Source organism: Oncorhynchus mykiss, chromosome 5 (genome assembly GCF_013265735.2).
Source record: "Oncorhynchus mykiss isolate Arlee chromosome 5, USDA_OmykA_1.1, whole genome shotgun sequence".
Classification (NCBI taxonomy): Eukaryota; Metazoa; Chordata; class Actinopteri; order Salmoniformes; family Salmonidae; genus Oncorhynchus; species Oncorhynchus mykiss.
In genome coordinates this window covers 20,843,133-20,856,690 of record NC_048569.1, presented here as the reverse complement: position 1 = coordinate 20,856,690, position 13,558 = coordinate 20,843,133, and the positions used below count along the sequence as shown (strand labels likewise).

The following is a 13,558-nucleotide window of genomic DNA, read 5'->3' as shown; positions in this document are numbered from 1 at the left end:
TATATATTTCCAGAGTTTAAAATAAATATCTCCTAGATTTAGGACAGAGACTTCAAAACCTTGTTTTTTTATTTTATTTTTGGACTGTCCTTTTTGCCATTTCTGAATGTTTTATTCAATGCGTTTCTATGGACTTTCGTAGTAAAGGCCAAAATCTATATTTTACCCAAGAAAAGATATCTATATTTTTGTGATACCCAAAGGGTCCTAAAATTCTAAATCAGATACCTAAATAATTCATAGTATGACCATCTTAAAACAATTCCATTATGTCAGTTTAGCACCCCCTTCTCCCCCAATGTCTTAGACTCTAAATAATTAATATTGACCACAAGTCTGTCCCTCACTTTAATATGGCGAAACTATTCCTTTTAAATATATATTTTAAAATAAACATTGAACATCTAATAGTAAACTCCTAGTGTAAAAGCAAGTGAGCTGTGGTGGAAAACTGAGTGGATTGAACCTAACACGTCAACCCTGTGCTACCCATATATATATAGACAGGCTAGAAATGTAACAATTATGAAGCTTGCATTCAATTGCCACACCCTGTTTCACACATCAAGCTTCTATTCCCATGTTCACGAGGGGATTCATGGCTGATTCAAGATTAAATCGTAAACCCTGTTATGGTCAACCCTGTTACTTTATCTGGCTCTTAATAGGCACCTACTATAGTATTTTTTTACATTTAACCTCTTAAGATGGGGAGAACTGTTTAAAAACGTTTTTTTAATGAAGATTAACATGTGCTCTTTATGAAGGAATGTTAAAATTAGGTGAAATCAAACCTTGTTTTCTAAAGGCACCGAATTGGTGGAATGACCCAAGTGCTGTTTAGGTGGTACAGCGCAGTACAGTCTATCAGTCCTCTTCCAAATAAATGTACTGTACATTCTTTGCAGCCTACATGCCAGATATCTGAATTGTCTATCAGGAATGCTCTATAAAAGCACTATAAAGCCTTATTAATAGTCCTGTCCTTAGCCATACATTAGTAATATGACTTCTACTAATATGTAGTCTCCAGCGAGTGAGTAAATGGGGGATGAGAAGGTCCAACACGAAGAGTCGTTCTGGGGGGGTACATGAGGGGTATAAATGCCCCCTGTGGAGCAGGCCAGATCGTAAAGGTGGGATAACAGGATGGCATCTCCCAGCGTCATCCAAGCAGTGACCCCCTGCAGAGCGGTTGGTATTGAGGGGAGAAGAGTGGCCGGCCCACTGGGACAATTAGCAGATGTCACCAGTAGGCCTGACCCTCCCTGACCCAGGCCTTTGTCCAGCAGGACCAGAGAAGACGAGGGGGACCGTATATAATATGTGTGGTGAAGAGCTTCACACTTCTCAACCCACACCAAGCACTCAACCCACACCAAGCACTCATCCCACACCAAGCACTCAACCCACACCAAGCACTCATCCCACATCAAGCACTCAACCCACACCAAGCACTCATCCCACATCAAGCACTCAACCCACACCAAGCACTCATCCCACACCAAGCACTCAACCCACACCAAGTACTCAACCCACACCAAGCACTCAACCCACACTAAGCACTCAACCCACACCAAGCACTCATCCCACATCAAGCACTCAACCCACACCAAGCACTCATCCCACATCAAGCACTCAACCCACACCAAGCACTCATCCCACATCAAGCACTCAACCCACACCAAGCACTCATCCCACATCAAGCACTCAACCCACACCAAGCACTCATCCCACATCAAGCACTCAACCCACACCAAGCACTCATCCCACATCAAGCACTCAACCCACACCAAGTACTCAACCCACACCAAGCACTCAACCCACACCAAGCACTCAACCGACACCAAGTACTCAACCCACACCAAGTACTCAACCCACACCAAGCACTCAACCCACACCAAGCACTCAACCCACACCAAGCACTCATCCCACATCAAGCACTCAACCCACACCAAGCACTCATCCCACATCAAGCACTCAACCCACACCAAGCACTCATCCCACATCAAGCACTCAACCCACACCAAGCACTCAACCCACACCAAGCACTCAACCCACACCAAGTACTCAACCCACACCAAGCACTCAACCCACACCAAGCACTCAACCCACACCAAGCACTCATCCCACATCAAGCACTCAACCCACACCAAGCACTCATCCCACATCAAGCACTCAACCCACACCAAGCACTCAACCCACACCAAGCACTCAACCCACACCAAGCACTCATCCCACATCAAGTACTAAACCCACACCAAGCTTGTCCAGGGTCAAATAAAGAGCATTAAGGACCAGTGCATCAAATTGTTCTGAACTTTATTCTATATTCTTGACTTAAAAAGCGATTCTGTCGATTAAACAGTGTATTTATTTTACTTTAGCCAGGCCCAGGTCTATCTTTTGTCTCCATAAGCTTAATTAAAGGTTTCATTCATCCATCAACATTGTGTCAGAATAGCCATCATGCATTGTGGTTAGATAATATTAACTATACCGATAGAAGGGTCTAGGGGACTATGCTGAAATAATCAACTAGTATCCACCCGCATCCCTCTTCTTTAGGGAAATGTATGTGTCCTGACGGTCATGGTGTAATTGAGAATTGAATGTGCATACAGAGGGTACTGTTCAATTCTCAATTAACCCCTCATCCCTCCCTCTCCTCCTTAGCCCCCTCGACCCCGCCTCTTACCACTCCACCTCACAGATGGGCTCCACTACAAGAGAGAGAGAGAGAAGGAGGAGAATCTATAACTATATAATTTACTTAACAACAGTTAAAAGCACTTCTAACCATACTCAAGGGGAGATCTTAGCATTCCACAGCAATAGGATTCCATTATGGTCTATCTGTCTGCCACACTTTTAGCCACACGCCTATGTGGTATAATGGTGCCCTGTGTACCTCTGCTGTCCTCAGGGTTAGAATGGAGGAAACTGGCCATGAATATCTGAATGGCGTTACATTGTTGATCAAATCAAATCAAAGTGTATTTGTCACGTGCGTGGAATACAACAGGTGTAGACCTTACAGTGAAATTCTTACTTACAGGCTCTAACCAATAATGCAATTTAAAAAAAAGAAGGTATTAGGTAAACAATAGGTAAGTAAAGAAATAAAAACAACAGTAAAAAGACAGTGAGTAATAACAGTAGTGAGGCTATATACAGGCACCGGTTAGTCGGGCTGATTGAGGTAGTATGTACATGTAGATATGGTTAAAGTGACTGTGCATATATGATGAACAGAGAGTAGCAGTAGAGTAAAACAGGGGTTGGTGGGTGGTGGGTGGTGGGACACAATGCAGGAAGCCCGGTTAGCCAATGTGTGGGAGCACTGGTTGGTCGGGCTAATTGAGGTAGTATGTACATGAATGTATAGTTAAAGTGACTATGCATATATGATAAACAGAGAGTAGCAGCAGCGTAAAAGAGGGGTTGGGGGGGGGGCACACAATGCAAATAATATAGCCCATCCAACTACCTCATCCCCATACTGTATTTATTTATTTATCTTGCTCCTTTGCACCCCAGTATCTCTACTTGCACATTCATCTTCTGCACATCAATCCCTCCAGTGTTTAATTGGTATATTGTAATTACTTCGCCACCATGGCCTATTTATTGCCTTACCTCCCTTATCTTCCCTCATTTGCCCACACTGCATATGGATTTTTTCTACTCTATTATTGACTGTATGCTTGTTTATTCCATGTGTAACTCTGTGTTGTTGTATGTGTCAAACTGCTTTGCTTTATTCTTGGCCAGGTCGCAGTTGTAAATGAAAACTTGTTCTCAACTAGTGTAACCGATGTGAAATGGCTAGTTAATTAGCGGTGGTGCGCGCTAATAGCGGTTCAATCGGTGATGTCACTCTCTCTGAGACCTGAAGTAGTTGTTCCCCTTGCTCTGCAAGGGCAGTGGCTTTGGTGGAGCGATGGGTAACTGCTTCGTGGGTGACTGTTGTCGGTGTGTGCAGCGGGTCCCTGGTTCGAGCCTGGCGAGGGGACGAACTAAAGTTAAACTGTTACACTAGCCTACCTGGTGAAATATATATATTCTTTAAATAGTTTGGGTAACCATTTGATTACCTGTTCAGGAGTCTTATGGCTTTTGGGTAAAAACTGTTGAGAAGCCTTTTTGTCCTAGACTTGGCACTCCAGTAACGTTTGCCATGCGGTAGTAGAGAGAACAGTCTATGACTGGGGTGGCTGGGGTCTTTAACAATTTTTAGGGCCTTCCTCTGACACCGCCTGGTGTAGAGGTCCTGGATGGCAGGCAACTTAGCCCCTGTGATGTACTGGGCCGTACACACTACCCTCTGTAGTGCCTTGCGGTCGGAGGCCGAGCAGTTGCCGTACCAGGCAGTGATGCAACCATGCTCTCGATGTTGCAGCTGTAGAACCTTTTGAGGATTTCAGGACCCATTCCAAATCTTTTTAGTTTCCTGAGGGGAATAGACTTTGTCGTGCCCTCTTCATGACTGTCTTGGTGTGTTTGGACCATTCCAGTTTGTTGGTGATGTGGACAACAAGGAACTTGAAGCTCTCAACCTGCTCCACTACAGCCCCATCGATGAGAATGGGGGCGTGCTCGGTCCTCCTTTTCCTGGAGTCCAAAATCATCTCCTTAGTCTTGGTTACATTGAGGGATAGGTTGTTATTCTGGCACCACCCGGACAGGTCTCTGACCTCCTCCCCATAGGCTGTCTGGTTGTTGGTGATCAGGCCTACCACTGTTGTGTCGTCTGCAAACTTAATGACAGTGTTGGAGTCGTGACTGGCCATGCAGTTGTGGGTGAACAGGGAGTACAGGAGGGGACTGAGCACGCACCCCCGAGGGGCTCCAGTGATGTTGGAGTCGTGCCTGGCCATGCAGTCGTGGGTGAACAGGGAGTACAGGAGGGGACTGAGCACGCACCCCCGAGGGGCTCCAGTGATGTTGGAGTCGTGCCTGGCCATGCAGTCGTGGGTGAATAGGGAGTACAGGAGGGGACTGAGCACGCACCCCCGAGGGGCTCCAGTGATGTTGGAGTCGTGCCTGGCCATGCAGTCGTGGGTGAACAGGGAGTACAGGAGGAGACTGAGCACGCACCCCCGAGGGGCTCCAGTGATGTTGGTAATAGAGGTGTTATAGACATGTTTAACCACACATTAGGAGGCGGTTGTCTGTGGTCATACATGTAAGCCTATTTGTGTTCAAACAAAAAATTGCTATTTAATTTATAGATTTTGACTCAAAATATATGTACTACAATAATGCAATAGTGTTGGTTATTTATTTATGAGGACCATCGTAGCAGTGGTAGGGACATCCCAATGATAGGGACGTCCCAATGATCACACTTAGAAAATACCAGCCCAGAGCGTGACACAACTTCACAGAAGTTTAAAAGTAATTGTGACTGATCTAGGCTCATATTTCACTTACCTCAATACATGTACAATGCTTACATCCGAAAATAAACTGACCCTAGATCAGCGCTCTTCGTCTAACACCAAAACGTATCGCGAGATGTCATATTTTATTGATTTGAAACATGGCGTCGGAAGGAGAAGCGGCCAATGCTTCTGTTGTTGAACCAGAGACCGGGGACGGGTAAGTCTCCGTTAAAACGGTGAAAGACCAGGGTTTTGGTTCATAATATATCTTTTTTGGTGGACAACCAGATCAATATTCATAAATATTGCAATTACAGCTAGCTAGCTTTCCCCCAACAAACTAGCCCGCTGGCGTTAGCCAACGTTAGCTGGTTAGCAAGCTAACTTAGATGCCTCATTCAAATGCCTTCCCAACTTGTAAGCTAACTTGTAATCGACTAGTTAAAGTATCAAGGTACAGGTTGATTTCCTTGTTCAATATCTGCTTCTAAATACATTTCTAGCATGAATCCTGCAGAACATAGCTAGCAAACCAAGGGAAAATAGCTACCTAGTTAGCTCTGGTCCGAGATGTTACCTGCGGCGTGCAGATAGATGGATGCTTAGTTAAGCAGTAGAAACAATAACAAAGCCACTTCGCCGCCCCTGTTAGGTAAAAAGCTGAGAAATGTAACCACCGAAATTCATAGACCGAACTATGGATGCAACCACTGACACTCCATGATATCAAGATGATAATTTTAACCATGTCTTGATGCGTTATATTCATAGTGTTTGTTTACATTTACTTTGTCAACAAACATTTGAGTAAAAAAGCTTGTGTTTTTGATTCTGAAGGGGTACAACAATTGAGCTAAGCTCATGAGGCATTTGAGTTATTCTTCAAAAATCAATGCGTACATATTAAGTTATACGTTCAAAAATGGATGTAATAACCGCTGATTGCGTCATTAAAGGCGGAATCTTCTTCAACCGTACACATCTTTCTCCATTACTATTGTTACTTACAAAAGGAAAAATCTCCCCGAGTGCTGACAAACTTTTCTCTGTGTACATAAACGGTCATGTATCCAAAATATGAAATAAATGACCTTTGAGCACTTTGTTTACCGCCAGACTAGCTCTGGTCCATATAAGCGCAGTCCCGACGCATGCTGATGGTCCACAGCTAGTCTTAAATATAAGAATATGAAGGTTAATGGCAGATCAGTTATCCCAGCTGTCACCATAGCTTGTAGCTAACCAGTTAATGTTCATGTCCTATCTTTGTTTACTTTCAGTGATGCTGGATTTGGGGACTTGACAGGCAACCTGGAGACTGAGTCATCGAATGGCAAAGAGGCCATGGTACTACACCTCTAATATAACAGTTCTCTGGGCATCTCTTTTCACCGACAGGAGCAATAATGAACACTTTTTCCTGTGTTCCCCTCCTCAGGATCCGGGTAGTGAGGGTTTGGAGGCAGCTGACACCCAGACAGGTTCTGGGGACGAGGAGAGCGGCAGGCACCAGGGAGAGGTGGAGCTGCAGTGTGCTCTCTGTATGAAGTGGTTCACCGCCGACACCTTCAGCATTGACACCGCGTATGTCTAGCTCACTTTGTAACTCAAACTATAGAGGCCTTTGGCTAATTGATTCTAAGACCAAGCTTGTTAGACCTTGAATTAGCCCCCTTGAGCTTGAATAACTGGTTGAAATAAAACATTTCAGGATTAAGGTTTTTGATTAGTCTTTCTCTCTCTCTCTCTCTCACTCCCTCTCTCTCTCTCCAGGACGTGTCTGCCTTTCATGACCAACTATGTTTTCCATTGTAACGTGTGTCATCACAGTGGCAACACCTACTTCCTCCGGAAACAAGCCAGTGGGTGTTCTCATTCACCTGATACACTTCTGTGTGTGTGAGAGTTTGGTGATTATTGATGGTCTGTTATTGATTGATGTACTGATTGGGTGTCATTGTGTGTTTCAGACCTGAAGGAGATGTGTCTGACTGCTCTGGCTAACCTCACATGGAGCTCCAGGACTCAGGAGGAGCACCCCAAGACTATGTTCTCCAAAGACAAGGTCAGTCCTCTCAACAGTTCCAACATAGAACCCACAGCGATACACTTTGAGAAGCAATTTTGTGATCTTTGGAAATGCTTGATTTTTACATGTCATGTCAAGACAGTTTGCATATGTTTTTCATATGCTTAAAACACTGGATATGTTAATGTAATATTTTCCGGTACACACTCTCTTTCCTTGCAGGACATCATCCCGTTCATTGATAAGTACTGGGAGTGTATGACCACCCGACAGAGACCTGGAAAACTTACATGGCCCAACAACCTAGTCAAGACCATGGTGAGTATGAGAGCAACCATTGACTTACACAGATGCACCAAACGACACACATCACACTAAACCTTCACTATTACACCATTGGAAAAAGTATGTGGACTTTCATTTAGAAACAGATCCTGTCTTTTATTTTACTTTTTTGGGTTTCAGAGTAAAGAGCGGGATGTGTTCTTGGTGAAGGAGCACCCAGACCCAGGCAGTAAGGACCCAGAGGAGGACTACCCCAAGTTTGGCCTGCTGGACCAGGTAGGAAAACACATCAGACATACACCCACACAAACAGTGATGCTGACAGTTGGTTGATTTTTCATCTCAGGACCTGGGCAACATTGGACCGTCTTACGACAACCAGAAACAGACCACCGCTGCTCCCACTCCCGGAGGGCTCAACGGTAACTCTAAACACATCAACACACACTGTCACACATCAACACATTCTCACTAAACACACAACACATGTCACACACACACACTGTTTTTCATGGAATTAGTTATCAATGTGTCACAGAGCATAATACCACACTGAAGAAGCCCTAAAAAGTTCTCATGTTATAAATGCTATATACATGCTGTGTTGCGTTCCAGGTGGACCTTCTTTCTCAGGTGAATATGATGTGGTGTTTTGGTATCTGCCTCTGAGCCCTGTGTTTCATGCAATCGTAACTCTCCAGGTAGAATTTGCCCAAAGGCACAGATCTAGGATCAGCTTAGTCTCCCCATTCCTTACCCAAACAATTTAGGGGCAAAATGCAGTCTGACCTTTTGATCAGCATATTCAGGCAACCTCATCCTGCTCCAATTGTAACCCCATCCCTCACCTGCTCACCGCTTATGTTGGTGCCCTGAAGCGTTTACCCTTTTGATCTGGCTTTTGATTGGTGGACTGATTGAATTATATAATTTCCTCTGGCTTTCTGCTCCTGAGTTCCCGGGCTTCATTCCAATACTCTGGAACAGCCTCCTCCTTCCTTTTCTTGCCCAGTGGTGAGTGGTAAAGGAAAGACAGAAGGAGGCTGTTATTGTTGGGACACAGCCATGGTGTGAATTAATCCCTTTGCTTCCTCTGTGTGTCTGCATTTCTCCTTTAATATGTGGTGTCCCTCCCTGCTCAATCCACGCTTGTACCTCCTGGGTGACTTTTTGATGGTGCTGAAAGTGTGTGTGTGTTCTATAGTGTAACCTGTGTGTGTGGTGTGAAGGTGGTCTGGCCCCTGGCCCAGGTAAAGGTAGAGGAGCCAAGCGTAAGCAGCAGCAGCAACAACAGGAGGGCGCCACAGCTGGAGCAGCTAAGAGAACACGCAGGTACAACACAGATGTCCTTAAGTGTTCTCATAGGCCTGAACTTTTTTTTGTAACCTTTATTTTAACAGTGAAGACATATTGAGACCACGTTGTACGTTGTGTTAGTTAATCCAAGTTTATATTTTTCAAAGGCTAATTGATCATTAAAATACCCTTTTGCAATTATGTTAGCACAGCTGAAAACTGTTGTTCAGAATAAAGAAGCAATACAATTAGCCTTCTTTAGACTAGTTGAGTGTCTTGGGCCTTGTAAACAAAAAGGGAGTGATGTAGAGCTCTATGGGTCTTTAGCAAAGTCCAGCCAACCTTTTGATACAGGATGCAGTGATTAGTCTCAGAACTGTCACCTGTAACAAATGAAGGGAACTATGGTAGATGGCATCTACACTTTGATAAATATTTTCACCGTATTCAAGGACAGATAAAAATGTTAATTGAATAATCTGCTTCCCATTGTTTAGAGAAAGTCACAATCTGTTTCTGTAGAAAACGACAACTTTAAATCTTAGCTTCTTAACCAGCTCATCTCTGTTTTCTAAACGTCAAATCCACATCAATCCAAATGCCTAAGTATTTAGATGCAGGAACACGTTATATTGGAGAATCATCTAATGAGTGAACATGTAGTTCATCTGAAACATTCTTACAAGACTTATCGGATGTATGATAATATGCCATCAATGTGACTCTCTCTATCCTCTACTTCTCCTTCCCTCACCCTTTCTGTCCATAATGCGCACTAACTCACTCCATTTTTCCTTTCTCTCCCTCTGTAGTGACCCTCTGTTCTCGGCCCAGCGTCTTCCTCCCCATGGCTACCCTCTGGAGCACCCCTTCAACAAAGATGGCTACCGCTACATCCTAGCAGAGCCAGACCCCCACGCCCCCGACCCAGAGAAACTAGAGCTGGACTGCTGGGCTGGGAAACCCATCCCCGGAGACCTCTACAGAGCCTGTCTCTACGAGAGAGTACTGCTAGCCCTGCACGACAGAGGTACACACAGGAAATCCTGTAGTGGATATGGGCTTCTCGTGATTAGCCTTACCCAGTAATGTCTATTGTCACATTCTCTGAGAATTCTGTTTGTGTGTGGGGTGTCTTTGTGCGTGTGTGTATATATGTCTGCAGCCCCACAGCTGAAGATCTCAGATGATCGTCTGACAGTGACAGGGGAGAAGGGTTACTCCATGGTCAGAGCCTCCCACGGTGTCAGGAAAGGATCCTGGTACTTTGAGGTCTCCATCGATGAGATGCCCCCGGACACCGCAGCCAGACTGGGCTGGTCTCAGCCTCTGGGTTAGTACCGCACACACACACACGAATACGCAAACGAGCATACACACATGGAGACAGGATATGTAGTAACCTGTGTGTGTTGTAGGTAACCTGCAAGCCCCCCTGGGCTATGATAAGTTCAGCTACTCATGGCGTAGTAAGAAGGGGACACGGTTCCACCAGTCTGTAGGGAAACACTACTCCTCAGGCTACGGACAGGGAGACACGCTGGGCTTCTTCATAGAACTACCAGATGGCACTGAGACAGCCAAGGCACTGCCGGACACTTACAAGGACAAGGTACATTTTCTATTTTTATTCATCATTAACTGTGAATAGCAGACATCCACTCTCTGTTGTAGTTATGACACTTGACATCTCATCCCTGTGTGTGTGCTCTTTCAGGCGCTGATTAAGTTTAAGAGCTACCTGTACTTTGAGGAGAAGGACTATGTGGACAAGGCAGAGAAGAGCCTGAAGACTGTTACCCCCAGCAGGGTGAGGCTCCAGCATAGAACTACAACCAATAGATTAGACATTCACGTTCAAAGCAATGGCGATTATCTCAGAATGCACTGCCAATTCTTATCAAATACATTAACATAATATGTATAGGATTGGCATTTCCATTTGTTGATACTTCTGTTCTCCTCTCCAGATGCTGTTCTATAAGAATGGGGTTAACCTGGGTCTGGCCTATGAAAACCTGTTTGAGGGTCTCTACTTCCCTGCCATCTCTCTCTACCGGGGCTGTACGGTTAGTAGTGTGTGCGTGTGTGACTATTAGAAGGGTTATATTCACAGCACTGTAAGTAATACTATGTCCCAGAGGTGTATGGTGTTGTGATATGTAGCACTATCTACTCCAAGGATGCCCACTTCCTTTTTAATTACGTAGTAATGATTATCCCTCTTTTCTCCCAGGTTTCAGTTAACTTTGGACCACTTTTCAAACACCCTCCAAAAGACATCAAGTACCAGCCAGTGAGTGCACAAACACATACACAATGCATTCAGAAGTCCTTGACTTTTTCCACATTTTTGTCACTTGCCTACACACAATACCCCATAGTGTTAAAGTTAAATTGTTTTTCAAAATTTTTACAAATTAATATAAATGAAAAGCTGAAATGTCTTGAGTCAATAAGTATTCAAACCCTTTGTATGGCAAGCCTAAATAACTTCAGGAGTAAACATGTGCTTAAAAATTATCATAATAAATTGCATGGACTAATAATGGTGTTTAACATGATAATGTTAAATTATGTTTTAATGGTGTTTAACCTCACCTCTGTACCCCACATATGGAATTATCTGTAAGGAACTTCAGTCGAGCAGTACATTTCAAACGCAGATTCAACCACTAAGACCAGGGAGGTTTTCCAATGCCTCTAAAGATGGGCACCTATTGGTAGAGTGGTAAAACAAAAAGTAGACACTGAATATCCCTTTGAGGATGCTGAAGTTATTAGTTACACTTTGAATGGTGTATCAATACACCCAGTCACTACAAAGATACAGGAATCCTTCCTGACTCAGTTGCCAGAGAGGAAGGAAACCACTCAAGGATTACACCATGTGGTCAATGGTGACTGTAAAACATTTACAGAGTAATGGCTGTGATAGGAGATAACTGAGGGTGGATCAACAACATTGTTAAGCACAGGCAAAATCCTAGAGGAAAACCTGGTTCAGTCTGCTTTCTATCAGACACTTGGAAATTAATTCACCTTTCAGCAGGACAATAACCTAAAACACAAGGCCAAATATACACTGGAGTTGCTTACCAAGAAGACAAGAAGAATGTTCCTGAGTGGCAAAGTTAGTTTTGACTTAAATCTATGGCAAAACCTGAGAAATTGTTGTCTAGCAATGATCAACAACCAATTTGACAGAGCTTGAAGAATTTTTGAAATAATAATGGACAAATGTTGCTCAATCCAGGTGTGGAAAGCTCTTAAGAGACTTACCCAGCAAGACTCACAGCTGTAATCGATGCCAAAGGTGCTTCTACAAAGTATTGACTCAAGGGTGTGAATACTTATGTAAATAATTTCTGTATTTAATTTAAAATACAGTTGTAAACATTTCTAAGAACATGTTTTCACTTTGGGGTATTGTTTTTAGATGGGTTAGAGAAAAACCAATCAAATCCAATTTGAATTCAGGCTGTAATAAGTCAAGGTCTATGAATATTTCCTGAAAGCACTGTACATATACTTATTTGTATTTAATTAGACAAGAAATATAGATACTTGTAGTTTTTATGTCACTGAGGTTGTAGGTTTGATTGATTTGTGTGTGTGTGTGTTTGTGTCCTCAGATGAGTGATATGGGCTGGGGAGCGGTGATCGAACATACACTGGCTGACATGTTGTATCACGTAGAGACGGACGTAGACGGACGACGTAGCCCTCCCTGGGAAGGATAAACGCACACCTCCAGAGATCAACACACACACAGATGGCCAGTTGAGTGTTTGGACAGGCATGGAGGAGTCCATTCCATCATTTATAGGTGGGTTGATGTCAACCTGAACATGAACACTTTGCAGTCTCTCTGTGGTGTCCCTTAAACATTGTCATTGGTAATTTAAATCAGCTGTACCCTTCTATTGAACAAGATGTGTGTGATCTAAAATGAGACTTGCTTGTCTGAACAACTCTTTTTGGTGTATGAAGCACTTTAGGTGTTCCAGCACTATAAAATAATGTATGTATGGACAAATTCAAATTCATTGTCCATTTTTGTCAAACACCCCAGATATTCTTAGTTCCAGATATTATTTCTTCAAGCAAATGAACATATTCTGTTTTTATTCATTTCCTGCCAGCTGGTCTCAAGCTAGGGTTCCATACTATTGGCCACAGATCTTCATGCAAATATGATACAAATCTGACTGGTTGCGAATTAGTCTGCGTGGCGACGTAGTGCACATAAAAATAACTTTTGTGGTTAAATTCCTATGTACCGAATAAAAACCAAAATCAAGTTAAATGGGTTTTCATTGCATTTTCAACTCTACTGATGGTTTTGTCACAGAACAAATTGTGTTACGTAGTGAATGTGCCCATTCAAGTATTGGCATGTGCGGTCCAGTCAGCAGCTCGCACATACAGTGTGGGTATAGTCTACATGTGAGATTATTATGAACAAAAGTGCAAGATTATTTTTAATTTGTCAAATGGCATGCCTCAATCATCATGTCACCAGAATAAGACCCTCGATATGTATTGGAAAGGAGCACCA

General features: G+C 43.5%; 1 protein-coding gene across 2 annotated transcripts; it reads left to right on the top strand.

Annotated features, from left to right (window-relative positions):
- Nucleotides 1-5,466: 5,466 nt before the first annotated feature.
- On the top strand, nt 5,467-13,300 carry LOC110523394 (set1/Ash2 histone methyltransferase complex subunit ASH2). 2 transcript variants are annotated; one of them, XM_021602056.2, is made up of 17 exons: nt 5,467-5,604; nt 6,668-6,734; nt 6,826-6,971; nt 7,161-7,249; nt 7,358-7,452; nt 7,639-7,734; nt 7,882-7,977; nt 8,048-8,123; nt 8,317-8,334; nt 8,931-9,033; nt 9,810-10,027; nt 10,163-10,330; nt 10,416-10,609; nt 10,715-10,807; nt 10,968-11,066; nt 11,234-11,293; nt 12,633-13,300. In XM_021602056.2, the coding sequence occupies exons 1-17, from the start codon at nt 5,546-5,548 to the stop codon at nt 12,738-12,740; spliced, it is 1,785 nt and encodes a 594-aa protein (XP_021457731.1). In that variant the 5' UTR covers nt 5,467-5,545; the 3' UTR covers nt 12,741-13,300. The 2 variants fall into 2 exon arrangements, with proteins under 2 accessions (XP_021457731.1, XP_021457732.1); XM_021602057.2 differs by lacking the exon at nt 8,317-8,334.
- Nucleotides 13,301-13,558: the final 258 nt, after the last annotated feature.